General features: G+C 47.2%; 1 protein-coding gene across 1 annotated transcript in view; it reads left to right on the top strand.

The window, feature by feature from the left end:
• herc1 (HECT and RLD domain containing E3 ubiquitin protein ligase family member 1) overlaps positions 1-20193 on the top strand; it is a 38550-nt gene that overhangs the window by 14269 nt on the left and 4088 nt on the right. The window contains 45 exon segments of the mRNA XM_025055864.1: positions 11-304; positions 402-522; positions 839-890; positions 1786-2057; positions 2176-2367; positions 2444-2564; positions 2896-3133; positions 3216-3388; positions 3494-3649; positions 3730-3836; positions 3989-4099; positions 4175-4348; positions 4822-5061; positions 5146-5229; positions 5329-5888; positions 6744-7356; positions 7720-7993; positions 8596-8806; positions 8888-9054; positions 9521-9637; positions 9770-10022; positions 10110-10231; positions 10654-10928; positions 12220-12488; positions 12742-12794; positions 12933-13133; positions 13224-13398; positions 13610-13877; positions 13963-14176; positions 14797-15056; positions 15401-15528; positions 15616-15752; positions 16017-16217; positions 16293-16423; positions 16513-16718; positions 16998-17118; positions 17207-17353; positions 17762-17863; positions 17960-18133; positions 18389-18688; positions 18773-18838; positions 18922-19047; positions 19477-19615; positions 19715-19896; positions 20009-20164. Coding sequence (XP_024911632.1) covers positions 11-304; positions 402-522; positions 839-890; positions 1786-2057; positions 2176-2367; positions 2444-2564; positions 2896-3133; positions 3216-3388; positions 3494-3649; positions 3730-3836; positions 3989-4099; positions 4175-4348; positions 4822-5061; positions 5146-5229; positions 5329-5888; positions 6744-7356; positions 7720-7993; positions 8596-8806; positions 8888-9054; positions 9521-9637; positions 9770-10022; positions 10110-10231; positions 10654-10928; positions 12220-12488; positions 12742-12794; positions 12933-13133; positions 13224-13398; positions 13610-13877; positions 13963-14176; positions 14797-15056; positions 15401-15528; positions 15616-15752; positions 16017-16217; positions 16293-16423; positions 16513-16718; positions 16998-17118; positions 17207-17353; positions 17762-17863; positions 17960-18133; positions 18389-18688; positions 18773-18838; positions 18922-19047; positions 19477-19615; positions 19715-19896; positions 20009-20164 — 8683 coding nt within the window.

Genomic DNA, 20193 nt, shown 5'->3' with positions numbered 1-20193 from the left:
GGGCGAGCAGCTGCACCGGCCTGGGCTCAACCTCAGGTTCCAGGAGTGGAGGAGGAGGAGCAGGAGGAGTAGGAAGTGGTGCAGAAGAGGACACTATTCTGTCCCAGGAGAGGAGGCTGGGCGACGCCGCTCTCCCAGAGGGACAGGACCTGTACACGGCAGCCTGTAATTCGGTGATCCACAGGTGCGCTCTGCTGCTGCTCGGTGTAAGTCCAGTGCTCTGTGAACTGAGCAAACAGAACCAGGAGGAGGGTCCGACCAAATCCACCTCAGGGACGAACGAGTGTCTGAGCTTCATGACCAGGTCAGAACACTGGGCTCTCACTGGTTTAGTTGCACCTAGCCTAGCATTAATGTATTGTATTGTCATTGTGGCTGCTGTGCTGTGTGTTTGTGTGTAGGAGTGAGAGTCTGAGCGCGGAGAGCCGCTCGGTGCAGAACAGTCCGAGTTACAGGCTGATCAAGTCCAGGAGTGAGTCTGACCTGTCGCAGCCAGAGTCGGATGAGGAGAGTTACACCCTGGTATGTTCTGCCTCTATTTAACAGTATTATTGGCGTATTTGTTCACTGAAGTTATTCCGGAGAATGTTCTCCTCCATATTTGTCCTTGGTTTGATAGTTAATGTAGAGATAAATACATATTTAAATAAAGCAAACATCGGTCAACTTCCATGTTTATAAGAGGAATCAAATCTAGAACAACATTCTTCTGAAGGCACAGTTGAACTGATGAAGAAATGGGAGATCCATTTCGGATGAATTTGTATGGATTAAATGATTGACAGCTGTAGTTTCACTGTGACTAATTCAAACTTGTGACACTTTTCTTGTTTTTCAGAGTGGAAGAAGAAATGTTGAACTGGACTTGACATTCTCCCAGAAAAAAAGAGGTAAAGATTTTTGGAATATAGTTTTTTAAATGTCCCCGGTTCATTTACTTTTTTGTGCGAATTGAGTCCCGAAAACAAGAGGAACTGTTACCAACACCATGTGTCATGAACAGTCCGTTTGATAAGTTGTTACATAAATGGACAGCATTGGAATCTGGGAATGTTTGTGACTTTCCACAGTGTTGTTGCACTACTTGTGGATAATGTGATTGGTCACTGGTTGCCACGGTCACAATACAGTCATTCAGCTGGAAATGAATTGTTACGCTGAATGTACCATTTATCAACTTGCATTCATTTAAAGTACGGCCGTCCCTGAGCTCAGACACAGTCAGTACTGCGTGATACCCCGACCAGGGGAACGACCTGGTGATCACTTACTCATGACACATTGTTCGTGTGGGGGTTAACTGATTTCCCTCGGTTCTCCTAAAAGAACCGTTAAACAAGTGTCCATTAAACATGAACTATATTAGAGTCTGTTTTTATTAGGGATGTTATCGACCCAATATTAGCATAATTATGTAATATCTGTTAAAATCATTATTGGTTTTTCCTCCTATAAGGAAAATCCGATAACGCAATGCCTGGGTTTTGCCAAGTGATTTTTGCCTTAAAAATAATTTTAGGGAAAAATGTCTGTATATGAAAGTAAAAGTCACTAGATGGCAGCATTGCAGCTTTTTTTATTAATCTATTTTAAGGTGATGGTTTTCAAGTTGTACATGTTGGTTAATGAAATGACTGAGCCAGTGAACAGTCAACCAGGTGAAGTGGAGTCAGTCTGGACTCTGTGTTGTCGTACTAATGCATTACTCTGCACGGCTCTTACCGTTGGTGGTTCATAGGCTCCAGTGTCCAACCATTAGACTGAGTTTGTTTTCCGTTCCTCCAGGTTTTCTCCACAGCTCTCCAGACTCTCTGGCTGATACCTGGTTCAGAGCCAAACTGAGCCGCCAGCGCAGCTACGGCTCTGCCAACTCCTACGAGGAGTCGGACCTAGACCTGAGCCACTCCCTGGGTGTACACGCTCTCATCGACAACATGGTCAGTTACACCATCGGTGATGTGGGCCCGGCGCCGGCTTTCAAGGAGCTGGAGGAGGGGATGTCCACCAGCCCTCAGGCCATCACTCTGGCTATGGAACAGCAGCAGAGCAGAGCTGAGGTGAGGGAACAGTAATCAACCCAGGGTCTCGGAAACCGCCACCATCTCAGTAGCACCATACAGGTCCAGTGTGACGCAGAAACTTTATTCACAAAAAGCGCTGGTTTTCTGTTGTCAGTTGCGGCTGGAGGCGCTCCACCAGATTGTGGTTCTGATCTCTGGTATGGAGGAGAAGGGGAGTCATCCCGACTTCCACTCCTCCTCCCTGCTCACCTCAGTGAGACTCCAGTTCCTGGCCGGGTGTTTTGGTCTCGGCACCGTTGGCACCGGAGGACTGAAGAGAGAGTGTGTCCAGCTGCACCACTACCAGGTGAGAGAGCAGTTCCAGGTCTGTCCTTGAGGAGTCCTGGGAGTTTGGTTACATTTGTTACTCTTCATTTTTCAAGGATGGAGTCAAAGCAGCGAAGAGAAGTCTACAACTAGAAATCCAAACAGCCGTCCACAAGATCTACCAGCAGTTGTCTTTCACCCTCGAGAGGGCGCTGCAGACCAACAAACATCATATTGGTAAGAAACCAAACTTTTCCTGGTGTCTCTGGTCAGTGTTGCGTGATCTGTGTACGATGTTACACTCAGTTACAGCTGAAAGTATAGTCCAACTGGCCAAAAGAGTTCCTTACAAATTCTGTGATTTTAAAAAACAAAACAAAACCAGAAACCACTAGTGTTCAACTTCATTTTAATGCTGGTTTAAAAAAAAAAAAGGTTCTAAAAATAACCAGTTTTTTTTTTTAGATACTACATAATGTTTTTTTTTTCCCAATCTCAGAAGCTCAGCAGCGCCTCCTATTGGTGACGGTGTTTGCCCTGAGTGTTCGGTTTTTTTTTCCAATCTCAGAAGCGCAGCAGCGCCTCCTACTGGTGACGGTGTTTGCCCTGAGTGTTCGGTACCAGCCGGTGGACGTCTCCCTGGCCATTTCTAGCGGGCTCCTCAACGTGCTGTCTGAGCTCTGCGGCACTGAGACCATGCTGGGTCAGCCTCTCCAGCTGCTCCAAAAACCTGGCGTGTCTCAGCTCAGCATCGCCCTGAAGATGGCGTCCACCCGCCTGCTGCAAATACTGGCCATCAGCACAGGGTGAGGCTTGCTCCAGAAATTCAAGTATTGTCCCAAACCAAGAGTAGACGTCAACTGAGCTGCGTTTTCTTTGGGTTTGTAGAACATATGCGGAGAAGTTGAGTCCGAAGGTGGTGCAGTCTCTGCTGGACCTGCTCTGCAGTCAGCTGAAGAACCTGCTGTCTCAGGCAGGAGTCAGCATTCTGTCCTCGGGGAAAGACAAAGAGGACAGCAAACACGAAGATGGTGCTGATGCTGAGAAGAAGGACCTGAGAGGTGATGAAATAAAGTTCTGTCCCTGTGCTGTGGTACTTGATGCTGGAACTTTATGTCCCATCCATGAAGTCCAACTTTATGATCAACACCATCTTGTTTTTCCAGGTCTTCTCTGTAAGCAGCACACAGCAGAGCTTCATCTGGGAGACTTCCTGGTCTTCCTCAGAAGAGTGGTGTCCTCCAAAGCCATCCAGTCCAAGATGGCTTCCCCGAAATGGACTGAAGTGCTGCTCAACATCGCTGCTCAAAAATGTTGCTCAGGTACAAACAGCCGTTGACACCTGTCTGTATGTGATGTGTCCTAAAACACAGCTGAGAACACGAACTTGTCTTGGTTCCAGGAGTTCCTTTGGTTGGGAACTTGAGGACTCGGTTGTTGGCTCTTCATGTGCTGGAGGCTGTGCTGCCGGCCTGTGAGGCCAGTATGGAGGAAGACCAGATGACCACGGTAAAACTCACAGGCTTCATCCATGTTGAGACTTTATGATAGAATTTTGGACATTTTTAGATATTTAGATATTTTAGAATGAGCGAACTATATATATAAAATGAATTTAATAAATCAGGGTGCTGAACTGTCCTTCCGTTCCTCTCCTCCAGGTGGTGGAGCGTCTGTTCTCCCTGCTCTCTGACTGCATGTGGGAGGCTCCTGTGGCTCAGGCGAAGCACCTGATCCAGATTAAAGAAAAAGTCCAAGAACTCAAAGTACAGGTGTGAACCCTTCTGCTTTGTCAACAGCATCATCCTGTGTTTGAACCACTGACGTCGACTTCTTCTCACCCCCAGGGTGAGGTGGCGGAGGAGGAGGATGAGAATCTTCCTATTCAGGAAGTGTCCTTCGACCCAGAGAAGGCTCAGTGCTGTGTGGTGGAGAACGGCCAGGGCCTGACTCATGGCAGCGGCGGGAAAGGCTACGGCCTGGCCTCCACTGGAATCTCATCTGGATGTTACCAGTGGAAGGTGGGCGGAGCCTGTGTCTGGAGAGTCCAGTAAACATTAGTACACACTGTATACTGCAGACTTGGTTGGCCACCTAAGATGATGTGGGGAGCCAGATTGAGCCCACGAGCCTTGACTTTTGACACATCTGTGTTTGTTTCATTTAGAGCTAAATGATAATGACTTTATAAATGTGTTGGTCAACAAATAAACAAGACAAAAAATGACCTGGTCATGTCAGAGCTGTTTGTTGACCCTTGATTCTTGATAATGGAATGTTATAAAAGGCCAACTAAGATTTTATAAAGATTTAATAATTGTTATGTTGACATAAATCCAGGTGTAACACAGTGGTGAAGAGATGACTTTTAGAATTGCGTGTCAACATAACAATTATTTTGTTATGTTGACATAAATCCTGGTGTAACACAGTGGTGAAGAGATGACTTTTAGAATTGCGACTGTTTAACTCTGAACATTTTGTTCTTTCCCAGTTTTACATTGTGAAAGAAAATCGCGGCAACGAGGGCACGTGTGTGGGCGTGTCTCGTTGGCCCGTGCATGACTTCAACCACCGCACCACCTCAGACATGTGGTTGTACCGGGCCTACAGCGGAAACCTCTATCACAACGGTGAGCAAACGCTGACTCTGAGCAGCTTCACTCAGGGAGACTTCATCTCCTGCGTCCTGGACATGGAGGCCAGAACCATCAGTTTTGGAAAGAACGGAGAGGTGAGACACAGAGACCATGGAGACGTGATGATGTTATAAAAAAGATCACTGTCTATGGCTAACTGCTGCCTTCTGGGTCAACAGGAGCCCAAGTTAGCCTTTGAAGACGTGGACGCCACAGAACTTTATCCCTGTGTGATGTTCTACAGCAGTAACCCAGGAGAAAAGGTACGAGAGTAGAACATGGAACAGAATTTAAAAAAACAACATATATTTATATATTATTTTATTATTATGTATTTTTATAACCTTGGTCTTTGTTTCCAGGTGAAGATCTGTGACATGCAGATGAGGGGAACCCCTCGAGACCTTTTACCCGGTGACCCGGTCTGCAGCCCGATGGCCACAGTCCTGGCTGAGGCCACCACTCAGCTGATCCGCATTTTACATCGCACCGACCACTGGACCCACCGCATCAACAAAACCATCATTGAACGACTTCACAAAATCAAGCTGTGCTTCAGAGACGCAGCCAGTATGTCAGGCGGGGTCGGGGGTCAGAGGCTGAAGAAGAGCCGCTCCGTCCAGAGCCGCGAGGAGCACGACGCCCAAAGAGAAAGTCAAGAATCAACTGCAAAAACGGACGAGGATAGGGGGCGCCAAGGTCGGCACCACGGTCTCGGGGAGTTGTCGGAGCAGAACCTGAAAACGCTGTGCACAGAGGTGTGGCCAGTGCTGGCAGTGATCGGCGGCGCGGACACTGGCCTCCGGGTCGGTGGACGATGTGTTCACAAACAAACTGGCCGCCATGCCACTCTGCTGGGTGTGGTGAAGGAGGGCAGCACCTCGGCTAAGGTTCAGTGGGATGAAGCTGAAATCACCCTCAGGTAATAAGGATGTTTTTTCTTTTCCTCACTTTTACATCCATTTATCTCAACAAAGATAACAACAGTGACGGCTCTGTGCGGCTGTGTCGTAGTATGAGCCGCATGAGGGTTTTCAGCACTCGAAATGATTTAGTCGTGAATAAATCTATGGCCTAATTTACTCTTTATATTGATTTAAAAAAATGCTGATGAGAAACAAATTAAATGGATTAATTCAGCGTCAGCACCAACCAACATTAGTGGAGTGATGTGTTTGACACAGAGTTCAGGCCTGAATCTCATCAACCACAGAATCATTATTCATTTTTCCAGAAGGTGGAAATTGGTTCTGAGTCCAGGTTCTCCAACTAATGACAAATGAAGGCTGTTCAGTAGTCCTGCATAACCAACCAAATATATCTGCAGTCCCTCGCCCCACAGATAACCTAACCTGGGAAAAACTAGCGTCATATAAACAAACAAATAAATACAACTGGTAGATAAAATACAGTTAGAAGTTAGACGTACAATTACTATGTATGTTTGCACTTCATTTTACACTATTCTATCTGTTGTCTGTACTTTCTTTAATATTTTTTGCTTAAAACCAATCAAAGTTCTCGATAAACCAAAGTGATCAAATTCTCATCTACCACCTGTGTCCACACTGCCCTAGTGCTCTTGAGCCCTGTGCTGTTCAACTTCAGGTCATTTCTCTGTACTCACTGACTCTGCATGAAAACGTCTGTCCATCGTTTTCGAACCCACACCTCCTGGTTTGTTTGTTGTGCATGCTGTGCTCTGCTTCCTACCCTTTTCCCTCACTTTGTGTTTCCTTCCCTTGTCTCCTCAACTCTCCATTCCCTTCGATTAAAGCTTCCCAACTTTTTGGTCACCTAGCGACACGCCACTGTACAACCTGGAGCCGTGCGAGCCGTTGCCGTTCGACGTCTCTCGTTTCTGTGGCCTGACCGCGTCCCTGCTGCTGGACATCACCTACCTCACCAGCATCCACGAGGACACGGCCGCCAGGCTCAGCACGCGACGTCACGACAGGAAGCACCGCACTACCTCGTCAACCACGCATGAGCCGACGGCCAATGAGGACAAAGTAGACAACGAGAGGCACAACTGTAATGAACAAAAGGACGGCGTGGGGGGCGCTCCGAGCACCACGACCTCTGAACTGCGTGTGTCTCATAGTCTGGACGAGGTGAGGGCGCACGCGGCCCCTAACTCCAAGTCGGAGAACGAGATCTCCTCGGTGGTCTGTGGGAACGACACAGTCTGCCCCACTACAGCTCCTGCTGGGGCAAACAGAAAGAAAGGTCATGAACATTGCCCCCGGGGTCATGACCCCACTCCTTGCATTGCCACGCAGTCAGAGATTCATGCGGTGCAGTTGTCCTACCTCTACCTGGGAGCCATGAAGACCCTGAGCGCCCTGCTGAGCTGCAGCAAATATGCTGAGCTGCTGCTCATCCCAAAGGTCGGTACCAGCATCAGTACCAAGAGAAGAGTCGTGAAGTGCTCCTTTACTGTGCTTTTGGAATTTACATTGAAATGTTATGTACGTTATTAACATTGGACAGTCATATAAATAATCTTTCTAAACCACTGTAAACGTGAACCTAGCTCTAACCAATCAGCTCTCTTCTCATCAACCTTCTGTTTTGAGATTAGAATTTAAACGTCAGATCCATGACTCACCTCAGCCTGGGGTTGGGGACCGGGTGGTTTTGAACTTGTAACCTCCTGGTCGATCTGAAAGTCGCAGCATATCTGAGAAAAGAAGTCGTGTTTCTGCTGTTTGTACCACGGTGACTGACGTGTCGTCTTCTCGCCCCGCCAGGTGTTACCTGACGCAGCCCCCAGTGGTCACAATGCCGATCTAAATGTGGGCACCACGGGGACCGCAGCTGCCGCCTCACCCTTCTGTCAGGAGGAGGCGGAGATGAGGGCGGCTCTGCAGTTTCTCATGCGTCACATGGTGAAGCGAGCGGTGATGCGATCGCCTATCAAACGCGCCCTGGGCCTCGCCGACCTGGAGAGAGCTCAGGCGGTGATCTACAAGTTGGTGGTGAACGGGCTGCTGGAAGAACCGTGTGGAGGAAAGGTCAAGACGGGTCAGGAAATAATGTTTTTTTTTAATGTTGAGAAAAGTGTCACAATATACATGTGTTGTTAGCTCAATCGTTGACACAACATTGTAAAATGAGTGCTTCCCTCGTCCTTCATCAACACCAAACTTCAGCTTCTCACAGTGACAAAAGTTTTAAAATCTAAAAGTTTTAAAAGCTCTCACAGGGTTTTGGAGCGTCTCATGTCAACACATGACACAGAAAGTACAAATGAATCAGGAGTGTGTATTGACAAGAACCTGGTGATGCAATACATATCACGATACATTGGCAACAATGCGATATATTGCGATTGAATTTTTTTAAGCAATTTAATTATAAATAAAATAAACCAACGGCATTAATATTTGACTGAGAATTGCTAATAACAAGATCGATTCAGTAATGTAGAATATTGATACGATATCATGAAACTAAATATTGTGATATTTCAGTTTATAGATATTTTCTTTTGCTCCCTAAAAATAATACATTTATACTAGTATTTGAGGTCGGATTAATGTCTTAGTAAAAAATGAAATTGAAAACAATCAATATTTAAATATTTTTATTGTATTAATTTTTTTTTTTTTATAAATATTTATCAGGAATACGAAATGAGCCAGAGGTTGAGGGCGAAGGTCCAGAGTGTGAGGAGTTGGCCCAAACACCGGTCACCACCAGCCCCTCTGCCTCCAGCACCACCTCCTTCATGAGCTCCTCCCTTGAAGACACTACCACGGCCACCACACCGGTCACTGACACAGAGACTGTTCCAGCCTCCGAGTCTCCGGGGGTCATGCCACTCAGCCTCCTCAGGTCGGCGACCAGCGACACCTGCTGTCAGTCACCTGTCACCTATGGTATGATCTTTAATTCATTTGCCTTTGTTTACTGCAGACAAATGTTCTCCAGCTACCCCACCACCACCCTGGTTCCCACCCGTCGAGCTCAGACTCCCCCGGTGTCGTCGCTGCCGACGTCTCCCTCCGATGAAGTGGGTCGCAGGCAGAGCCTCACATCCCCTGACTCGCAGCCCTCCAGGCCTCAGAACAGAACGGGTACCTGTAAGTACGATTCTGTTACTATTGTTGTTGTTTTTGCCTTGTTTCACCAGCAGATGTTGCACTTACATAAAGTCTTTTTTAACAGAGACCTGGGCAAAAGGACACCAAGAGAAAAACACATCAATTTACATATCGTTTAAATAGTTCTATAATGTAGCGGTTAGCTGGCCTGCCTGGGAATCAGAGAACAAAGAGTCTTGGGTTCAATTCCCAGAGGAACCACATACTGTACTTGGTGCCTACCAGGGCCAAATATGGGATCAATAAAATTTAAATTATTATAATTTATATTATTATTAATTAAGACCAAGAACCGTTACATCACATAATCAGATCACCTCAGAATGAAATTTAATATTTTTAAGCAGAGAAACAGACTAATGGTAACGATAATGTGAAGACAGATTTTTATCACCTCCGTGGTTGATCATTAATTTCAGTGTTCATTTGCTCATGTTTGCTGCAGCTCTGTCAGATCCTACCAGCAGACTGTCGACCTCTCCTCCTCCTCCTGCCATTGCTGTGCCTCTGCTGGAGATGGGCTTCTCCCTGCGGCAGATCACCAAAGCTCTGGAGGCCACAGGTTCGTTCTCCTTTGTCCTCCTGTCTCCCCGAACTAGTTAGCTGCAAGAAGTAGCGTGTTGAAAGTTAAATAATAAATAAATAAATAGATAAAGCAAAATTATTTGAACACATGTCCTGTGTCTGTCTTCAGGTGCCAGAGGAGAGGCCGACGCTCAGAACATCACGGTGCTGGCCATGTGGATGATTGAAAATCCAGATACAGAGGATGAACACGAGGAGCCTCACCCTAGAGGTGGGAGCAGTGGCTGCAACGAAGGCTCTGAATCCTCTTGTCCTGGGGCGATGGCTGGGGGCAAATCCATGGACAGGAGTTCCTACATGTGCTCCCCGGCGGACATCGCCAGTGCAGACGCTTCAGAAGTTGAGGAGGGTTTTAGTGACAGGTGAATGTTACGATCTTATCTTCAGCTCCATCTGTTTAAACTGTTCAGTGATAAGACTAGATCATTGACTGTGTGTGTTCACTTTAGTCCTGAAGGCTTGGAACAGGAAAATGCGTCATCTTCCAGTGGTGGCGCTCTAAGAGGACGTTCAGCTGTTGGTAGGAAACATCGATTTGACTTGGCTGCTCGAACGCTTTTAGCCCGTGCTGGTAAGACTTTTTCATAAATACTCATTTAAAGAGGGGATGTCCGATTTTAACTTTTTACCGATATCTGATATGCTGATATTGTCCAGTTACTTAATTTCCAACATCAACTGATGCCAATATAGCGGGGCAGTGGTGGTCTGGTGGTTAAGCAGGTTAAGCGCCACCTGCTCACTAAGGTGATTTATAATTATGATTAAAATGAATTACTAAAATGACTTGCAATGCTGCCATCTAGTGGCTTTCACTTTCACATGCAACTGTTTTCCCCAAAACTATTTTTAGATCACACATCATTTGGAGAAATTGCCGAAATGACATAATTATGATAATATTGGTCGGCTGTTAATATCGGACATCCCGAGTTTAAAGGTATGTTTTCACCAACTTTATTGTCTGACATTAAACGTGTCGTCTCTCCTCAGCCGGGCTGTACCGCTCAGTGCAGGCTCACCACACTCAGTCACGACGAGACCTGTCATCGCAGCAGCAGCAGCAACCGCAGCAGCAGCAGCAACAACAGCAGCAGCAGCAACAGCAACAGCAGGACCCAAGTGCCATGTATGACTTCAACCTTGATGAGGAACTCGAGATGGACTTGGATGAGGCGACCATGGAGGCCATTTTTGGACAGGACCTCGCAAGTGACAACGACATTCTGGGAATGTGGATCCCGGAGGTACTGGACTGGCCAACATGGGTGTGTGTGACTTTATGCTCTGGTCTGAGGCCTGTCATTAGACTCTGCTCCTTCAAACGTGATCATTCAGTTGGTTCCAACTGTGGTTGTGTGAAGTCCTGACAAAAAGAAAACGTACAATGCAACAATACATCCGAGAGGTTTCTTCAGTTCTGACTGACTGCTCAAAAGTCCTGGTATTCATCTTATGATTGGCTGAATGTCTGAACAGACAGTTGTTATGGTAAAAAGAAATCAGGTGACCATGCCCTTTGACCCCTGAAAAGAAGTTGTAAGAGTGTAGGACACGGCTGACCGTATGCATGTCGTCGTGTTGTCTCTTGGTTTGATTTTGTGTATGAGAGTTTTTGAGAGGTTTTGTGGGGAGATACCCCAGGACAACATGTGGGGGCAGCAGTTAACAATATGTTAACCCAGTGGTGCCCACACTGTTTTTGTTTGTGATCTGTTTTTGGAATGATGAGGCTAAAATGACCCAGCTGGATTGAGAATGTTAAATATATATTAAGGGATGTGACGATGCATCGTGAATCAGTTAACAATCGATAGAAATGCCAGACAATTTGTATCAGTTGAAAATGAATCTTGTAACAAGGCATAAGCAGTAGATTGACTTATCTCAAAAAGTCACTGGTCATACCATGACACTACACACGCTAGTACAGTAGGTGGCGGTATGCGCTTTCATTGTGCCCTGCTAATAAACCAAGACTTCAGGTCCCTACGTAGCCTAAGTGACGGCGTCAGGTCCCTAAGTGACGTTCAGGTGTTGAAACAGAACGTGGGAAGAACTTGTTCCACAGACACCAACAGTGTTCCTGTAAAGAAAGGAAGTCTTTCCAGTTTGTTTTTGTTTATATTCTGTTGTTGTTTCGTATATTGACAGTTAGCTTAGATGATATTGTTGATCTGCCTGCACTCCCCTTACGATCTCCAACACTTAACCCAGGGTCTTCACTTGTGTGTGTGATACAAACTGTCCAATTAAAAAATATGTCAGCACTTCACACAACCACAAAAGAACTACATCACTTCCTGTTGTTGGGCTGCCTCACATCTTTGCAGCAGTAATGACATGTGCTAACAGAAACGCTGCTTCTCTGCTGAAGCTTCATCACTGACTGGCATGAAATGAAGGACTGACTGCTGCTCCGCTCTCTCTGAACGTCTTTTTTTTTTTTTTTAACCTCAGCTCTGTGCATGAATGAGTCACTGCTCCCTGAAGCCTGAAAAAACATCGCCGTGTTTTTCCAGCCTTCTACATTCATTAACGTTTTGTGTTTGTTCGCAGCACGTGTGTGAGACTGACGACCGAGATGAGGTCGTCGTGTGCGAGTTGTGCGAGGCCAACGTGGCCAACTTTAATCAACACATGAAGAAGAGTCATCCAGGCTGCGGACGCAGCGCCAACCGCCAAGGGTACCGCAGCAATGGCTCATACGTGGACGGCTGGTTTGGAGGAGAGTGTGGCAGTGGGAATCCTTACTACCTGCTGTGTGGGAGCTGCAGGGAGAAGTACCTGGCCATCAAGAGCAAGGCTAAGGTCCCTGTGGTGGACAGGTGAGGGAACACTGAGGAAATCAACGACTTTTTTCTTTACATTCCAATGAAAGTTTTGTATCTTTTCAGTTGCATCACTGCCACCTACTGTTTGTAATTGAGTAAATATAAAAAAATAAAATCAGGGAGGGGCAATTTAACAATTATTTGGGCATTTGTATACATCATTTTATTAGAGATGCAACTTTGGTCTTGCCAATAAACAGAACCAGCCATTTTCTGACCTCTGACCTGTGTTTTTTTTTAATCTAAGGTACAAAGGACAAGCTCCGGATCTCCTGGGTAAACAGGACAGTGTCTATGAAGGTAACCTTTGTTGGATTCATTTATTTCACACGTTGTATTTGTGTTTTACACCAGGGGTTCCCAACCCCTGGTTCGGGGACCTGTTCGTAGGTCATTTGGTACTTGGTGATGATGATGATGATGATGTGTCATTCACAGAGGACTGGGACATGCTGGATGTTGATGAAGATGATAAACTGACGGGAGAGGAAGAGTTTGAACTCTTGACCGGACCCCTGGGTCTGACTGAAAAAAGGATCGTCCCAGAGGCCGTCCAGTTCCCTGACAGTGACCCACTGGGAGCTTCTGTCGCCATGGTGACGGCGGCCAACAGCATGGAGGAGACGCTCCTTCAGATCGGTGAGGAGGAGAATGAGGAGGTTCCTCCCATGTCAGTGATCATCGGGACTTCATTTGTGCTAAGTTGGTTTGTTTTTTTTTTTTTCCCAGGCTGTCAGACGGTCGTGGATAAGACTTCATCAGGCAGGGTGACACTGGGTGAACAGGCCACCGCCTTACAGAACCCACATGACCGTGTGATGGCGCTGAGGAGGGTGACGGCCGCAGCTCAGGTGCTGCTGGCCAGGACCATGGTCATGAGAGCGCTGTCGCTGCTGTCTGTCAGGTGAGCTGTCGTGTGGAGACCAGACTTTATTTCAGCTGGGTTCAAATCCCAGCAGGAGACCGGGAACAAAAATTTCAGTGCTTTTTTTGACTTAATCAGAATACACTTGGCTAAAAGAGAAGGTCGTGGTCCTAAATCAGCACCATGAAGATAATTAACAATATTTGAATTTTTAATTTATTTGAATATTGTGATGTCCCTCTCTGCTCAGTGGATCAAGCTGCAGTCTGGCAGCAGGTCTGGAGTCTCTGGGTCTGACCGACATCAAGACCCTGGTCAGACTAATGTGCCTGGCGGCTGCGGGCCGGGCTGGTCTCTCCACCAGTCCGTTGTCGACTTCCGGCCATTCTGAAAGACCCCGCGGGGCCACCAAGGCCAGCAAACCCATCTCGTGCCTGGCGTACCTCAGCACGGCCGTGGGCTGCCTGGCGTCCAACAGTCCTAATGCGGCCAAGCTGCTGGTCCAACTCTGCACCCAGGTACGGTCCGACCACCCGCTATGTGTTCACATTTATAATGAGTTTCAAGACAATGATGCTTTTTTTTCCCTCCTTCTTCTCACAGAACTTGATCTCTGCAGCCACCGGCATGAACCTGACCACGGTGGACGACCCCATCCAGAGGAAGTTCCTGCCCAGTTTTCTACGCGGCGTCGCTGAGGAGAACAAGCTCATTACCTCCCCGAACTTCGTGGTGACACAGGCGCTGGTGGCTCTGCTGGCAGATAAAGGAGCGAGACTCAGGCCGGTGTACGACAAGGCTGAGACAGAGAAAAGAGGTTTGTTGACACAGAACAGCTGGAGGCTGAATCATGTTTCTGTCGTTGACCAACACGAGTCATTTTAATTTAAAAAACTCATAAACTTGGTGTCATCTCAATAACACCATATTAATGGGGGGAACCAATAGAACAGGGGTGTCAAAAACTGACCCGCTCGGGGGTTTAATACGGCCCACATGATGAATGTTAAAAGTGGCGGAAAAAATGCACAAACACTGCATGTTAGTGATGTTTTGTTGAATTTTTATTAATTTTTGTATTATTTAATTTTTTTTCTAATATATTTGTACTTATTTGTATCAAATCAAATTCCTATCCCGGGTCATTTGTCATTAGCCTGAAAGAACTTTCCACATCCTGTAGCTAAAGAAGCTCTAAGTTCACCGTTTCTGTTATGTGACTCCCCCTCATAAACCTCACCCATCGTCGTTGTGGGGAAACACGTGTGTCCGTCTGTGTGTGTGTGTGTGTGTGTGAGAATCCTGGGCGGCTGATCTTCATTCTGTCTCTTCACTGTTGCGTCATTTTAGTTTTTTTTTTCTGTTGACATTTTGTCTTCTCCGTTTGCTCATCTGGCTCCCTCTGCGACCCTGTCACCCTGTTTTCATGTCAAGCAGGTTTAATTGCGCATTTGTATGCCAATCCTTCCCATAATCCTTCCGCTGTAGGCCCCCTGGAGCTGGCCAACGCGCTGGCGGCCTGCTGTCTGTCGACCAGGCTCTCTTCACAGCACCGCCAATGGGCGGCCCAGCAGCTGGTCCGCACGTTGGCCGCACACGACCGCGACAACAACCAGAGCTGCCCGCAGACCTTCGCTGACATGGCCGGAGACCTGCGGAAATGCTCCTTCATCAAACTGGAGGCTCATCAGAGCAGGGTCAGAACTTTAATTTTATTTTTTTAATCTAGAAACTGAACACAAACAGATGAAGTGTTCAACTGTACATTTTTACAACAAATCAGTGACTATAAAATAAAATAAAAGCCAAAATAATTTATTTCTGATCTAAACTCAATTTCACTCAAAGCATTAAATAATAATAAAAAAATTACTGTACAATCATTTTAAAACAACTAGATGTTTTTATGGACATTTTTCCAGATTAATAATCCCATCATTTGGATTAGTCACAGATAAAATGGCTGGTGACATTTTGTTCACTCTGTCTTGTAGTAACGTGTGAATCTTTGTGTGTGTGTGTGTGTGTGTGTGCGCTGCAGGTCATGATGTGCGGCTGGTGCAGTAAGAAAGGCCTGTTGGCCACCAGTGGGAACGACGGAACAGTCAGAGTTTGGAACGTGACGAAGAACCAGTACACACTGCAGCAGACCTGCATCTTCAACAAGGAGTAAGGAAGTGGACACACACACACACACACAGAGCCACAGTGGTCCAATTAAACACACATCCTGTTTCTTCTTCTCTGTGGCGTCAGTGATGGATCCTCAGAAGAAGGCGTGTCTGGACTGGGGTCACCTGGAGACTTATGTCTGTCCCCGTTGGCTTGGAGTGTCACTGGGAAATATTTTGCCGCTGCCATGGACAAAATGGTCAACATCTGGCAAGTTAACGGTAAAGACTGATTTAAAAAATATATATATACACACATATATATTTGACATCCTTTTAAACTGCCACAGGGCTGTGACAGTGATGACCTTTAACACTCAGTGTAAACAACACGGTTGATTTCTGATCAGACTCGGTTCAGAAATCAACCGTGTTGTTTACACTGATGTTCCTGATTCTTTAATTAGTTCTGCTGAGATTTCCTAATGAAAAGTTCCAAGTCTGACTGCTGACTGACTGCTCCTCTGCTCCTCTGCTCCTCCTCAGGTGGTAAAGGTCTCCTGGATGTGCAGCCCCACTGGGTGTCTGCTCTTGCGTGGCCCAGAGAGGAGGCGGAGTCTCTGTGGTGTGGGGAGCCCAAGGACATGCTGCTGGTGGGACGGATGGACGGATCTTTGGGCCTGATCGAGGTGCTGGACTCCGCCACCATGCATCGCACAGAGCTGGAGCACTGCTACAGGAAGGACGGTAAGTTTGACACTCCGACTGGACGGCTGGTTTCTTTGAGGCTGTTGGTGACTCCCTGCTGCTCTCCCCTCTCAGTGGCAGTGATGCACGTGGCCTGGTACAGCGAGGACAAGCCGTTTGCTGTGGGCTACGCCGATGGGAAGCTGCTGATGGGCTCCAAGGAACCCTTAGAAAAGGACGCCGTTGTTGTCATCGACGCTCATAAGGTAAAGGACGACGTGGAGCTCGTTTCTGAAACCTTCCTCTCACAGACAGACCTGCTGTCATGGTGAACACGTGACTCTTCTTCCACCAGGAGTCCATCAGCTGTATGAAGTGGAGTCCCACCGGTCAGATCCTGCTCACCTGTGCCAAAGAGGAGACGGTGAAGCTCTGGGCGTGTCAGGACCCGGCCTCTGGCTGGCGCTGCCTCCAGAGTCTCCGACATCCTTCTAATGTTAACAGTGTTGCCTGGTGCAATCTGCTCGGGCGGGGGTCCAAGCCCCTCAACATGTTTGCCATGTAGGTTCTTCAATCACACAGTCCAGACTGACTCTGTAGTACACCAGTGTACAGTATGTGACTCTGTAGTACACCAGTGTACAGTATGTGACGCTGTAGTATATAAGGTTGTGTACTAGCATTGCGATATATTGCGATACTACGGGCACAACGATATATTGACTTTTTTAAAAATGATTTATAGTGGGAAAGTAGTTGTAGTAGTAGTAGTAGTAGTAGTAGTATATATGATGCTCACTCCAAGTGTTCAGTTTTGTTTTGTTTTGTTTTTTTTCTCAGATGCTGCCAGAACGGTCTGATCTCAGTCTGGAGCGTTCCTCAGGACGCCTCTAATTTCCCAGAATCCTCTTCATTTGAGTCAGAAGGATGGTGGGAGAACGAGGAGAAACCCAAGTTCATGGTAATATGTGTGTATTTTAGCTGTCACGCAGTACAGTGTACATTTGAACATCAGATAAATTTGGAGGTTGATGTTGTTTTTGTTGCAGTCCCCAAAGTGGTCAAAGGATGGCGTCACATGTGTGTTTCAACTGAAGGGTCACATCACTCCAGTCAAAACTCTGGCCTTCAGCCCTGATGGTCTCGCTCTGGCGTCTGGAGGAGTGGGAGGTCTCATGAACATCTGGTCCTTGAGGGTAAGAAGAGTGTGTACTAGGGCAGTATCTCCATAGTTGAATATACTGTATATCAATATATGTATAAACAGGATATAACCTGGGTCAGTATCAGTTATATCCAACCCAATTATGTTACAGAAAAAAAAAATATGTATGTATGTATTGTATATTTGTATATATATATATGTATATATGTGTATATGTGTATATACAGTATATATGTATATCTTGATATTTTTTTGCAGAATGACAATACTCAATATACACATATATATATGTGTATACGTATACTGTATATGTATATATATATATTGCCCAGCCCTGGTGTGTTCTCACACACACACACTCTCGTACAGTGTGTGTGTGTGTTTCCTCTGAAGACATTTAACAGCTGCTCCACATGTGTGTCTGTGTCCACACTCACAGGACGGCTCCGTGCTCCAGACGGTCGTTGCCGGATCAGGAGCGATTCAGAACATAGTGTGGATTCCTGATGTGGGTGTGGCCGTTTGTTCCAACAGGTCAAAGGTCAGTATTCTACCCATAACCCGGGTTAAGAAAAAGAGTAAATCACATTCTTTATCTTTTTTTTTTCATTGGATTTTGAATTTGCTTCAACTTCAGGACGTGCTGGTCGTGAACTGCTCCAAAGAGTTCATGACGTCAAACCACGTTCTGGCCACGTGTCGCACGGCTCTGAAGAAACAGGGTGTGATTGGACTGAACGTGGCGCCCTGTATGAGAGCCTTCCTGGAGAGACTTCCTGTCATGCTGCAGGAGCAGTACGCCTACGAGAAGGTAGAGGGCGTGCACTCCAAACAAAATCCTGTTTCTTTGTATCTTTACTGATGAGGACTCCACACACAGACCTGAAGCACATTAGGGTGTAATTACTACATGACCCAGTAGGGGTCATCCTACTTCAATTTTTTGTTAAAGTTCAGTTTTAAGCCTGAACTACAGACCACCCAGGCTGATGGACAGTAGACCATTGGACAGGGGCGTGATGACATCACTGTCACTGGTCACCTGACGTCTCCTTGTTTCCTCCAGCCTCACGTCGTCTGTGGGGAGCAGCTCATCCACAGCCCCTACATGCAGTGTTTGGCCTCCCTGGCTGTGGGTCTCCACCTGGACCACCTTCTGTGCTGCCCCGCTGCACCACCGCATCTCCGACACTGCCCGCCTGAGTCCGGCATAGCGGTGTGGCGCACCACAGAGTGGGCCTGGTTAGACTGCTTCTCCACCACGGTCAAGGTGGCGGAGGCTCTGGCTCGAGGCGCCACGTTCCCCGAGTCCTTCTCCGTTCCCGACCTGGAGCCTGTCCCTAAAGATGAAATGAATTTTCTCATGGTGATTAAACCACATCTGCTCAGCTCCTCATGAAACACTGCACATAAACCTGACCTGAGTCTAAATTACACTCTCTGCCTGCAGGACAACAGCAAATGGTCGCCTGGTATGGATGAACAGATCATGTCCTGGGCCACATCCAGACCAGAGGTACGGATAATCACTGGTCAGCTTCACCTGGTCTGAGAAGTCCCTCCCCACTCTGACCTGTGTGTGTGTGTGTGTGTGAGCAGGACTGGCATCTGGGAGGGAAGTGTGACGTGTATCTGTGGGGGGCCGGTCGACACGGTCAGTTGGCGGAGGCCGGCAGGAACATCCTGGTTCCCTCCACGGCTCCGTCGTTCTCTCAGGCCCAACAGGTGAATAACAGACCGTAGACACTGACCTTCACTGACGACTGTGTCCTCACTCGACAACAGGCTTTTAACCATGATAATACAGCTGACAGGGACCAGACCTGGTTGGTCTGTGTCAACACTTCCTGTCATGTGACCCAGAGTTTTACTCCAGTGTCAAGTCAATAATTGATTTTTATTCCACATTTTATTTCACATTTTCTCTCCATTACAAAATAGAGAAAAAAACGACATCATAAGTGATGTGAATATATATCACATGGCCTAGATCAGGCGTGTCAAACATAAGGCCTGTGGGCCAAAACCGTCCCGCTATGGGTGTTGAATTCGACCTGCTTGATGAAGTTGAAAAAATGCACAAACACTCCATGTTCATAGAGTTTTGTAAAATGATACGTAAAACCACGTTGGTCTAAACCTCTGCTTCTCCAGGTGGTCTGTGGTCAGAACTGCACCTTTGTGATTCAGCCCAACGGGACGGTGTTGGCCTGTGGTGAAGGCAGCTACGGCCGTCTGGGACAAGGAAACTCGGACGATCTGCACGTGCTCACTGTCATTTCAGCTCTGCAGGGTATGTTGTCTGATCACAGTGTGACGAGCAGCCTCGCTCTGCGTCGAGTCCAGAGTCAGTGGCTAACACCGTCTTCTTCTTGTCTGTCTTCTGACACAGGCTTCGTCGTGACGCAGCTGGTGACGTCATGTGGCAGTGACGGCCACTCCATGGCGCTGACGGAGAGCGGCGAGGTGTTCAGCTGGGGCGATGGCGACTACGGTAAACTGGGCCATGGAAACAGCGACCGCCAACGTCGACCGAGGCAGATCGAAGCCCTGCAGGGGGAGGAGGTGGTCCAGGTGAGTCCTTCCACCTGTGTGTGTGTGAGGGTGTGTGTGTGTGTGTGAGCGTGTGTGTGAGCTCTTGTCTGCTGGTGTTTTACTCCTGACGTCGATGTTGTTTTCACTCCAGATGTCATGTGGGTTTAAACACTCCGCCGTGGTCACTGCTGACGGGAAACTCTTCACCTTTGGTAACGGAGATTACGGTCGGCTGGGACTGGGAAACACCTCCAACAAAAAGCTGCCAGAGAAGGTCATGGCCCTGGAGGGCTACAGAGTAGGACAGGTAGGTCGCCGCCCTGCTGGAGATGTGTT

Source organism: Cynoglossus semilaevis, chromosome 5, assembly GCF_000523025.1.
Source record: "Cynoglossus semilaevis isolate Cse_v1.0 chromosome 5, Cse_v1.0, whole genome shotgun sequence".
Classification (NCBI taxonomy): Eukaryota; Metazoa; Chordata; class Actinopteri; order Pleuronectiformes; family Cynoglossidae; genus Cynoglossus; species Cynoglossus semilaevis.
The sequence above is the reverse complement of the archived record's forward strand: the minus strand, read 5'-3'. Positions and strand labels throughout refer to the sequence as shown.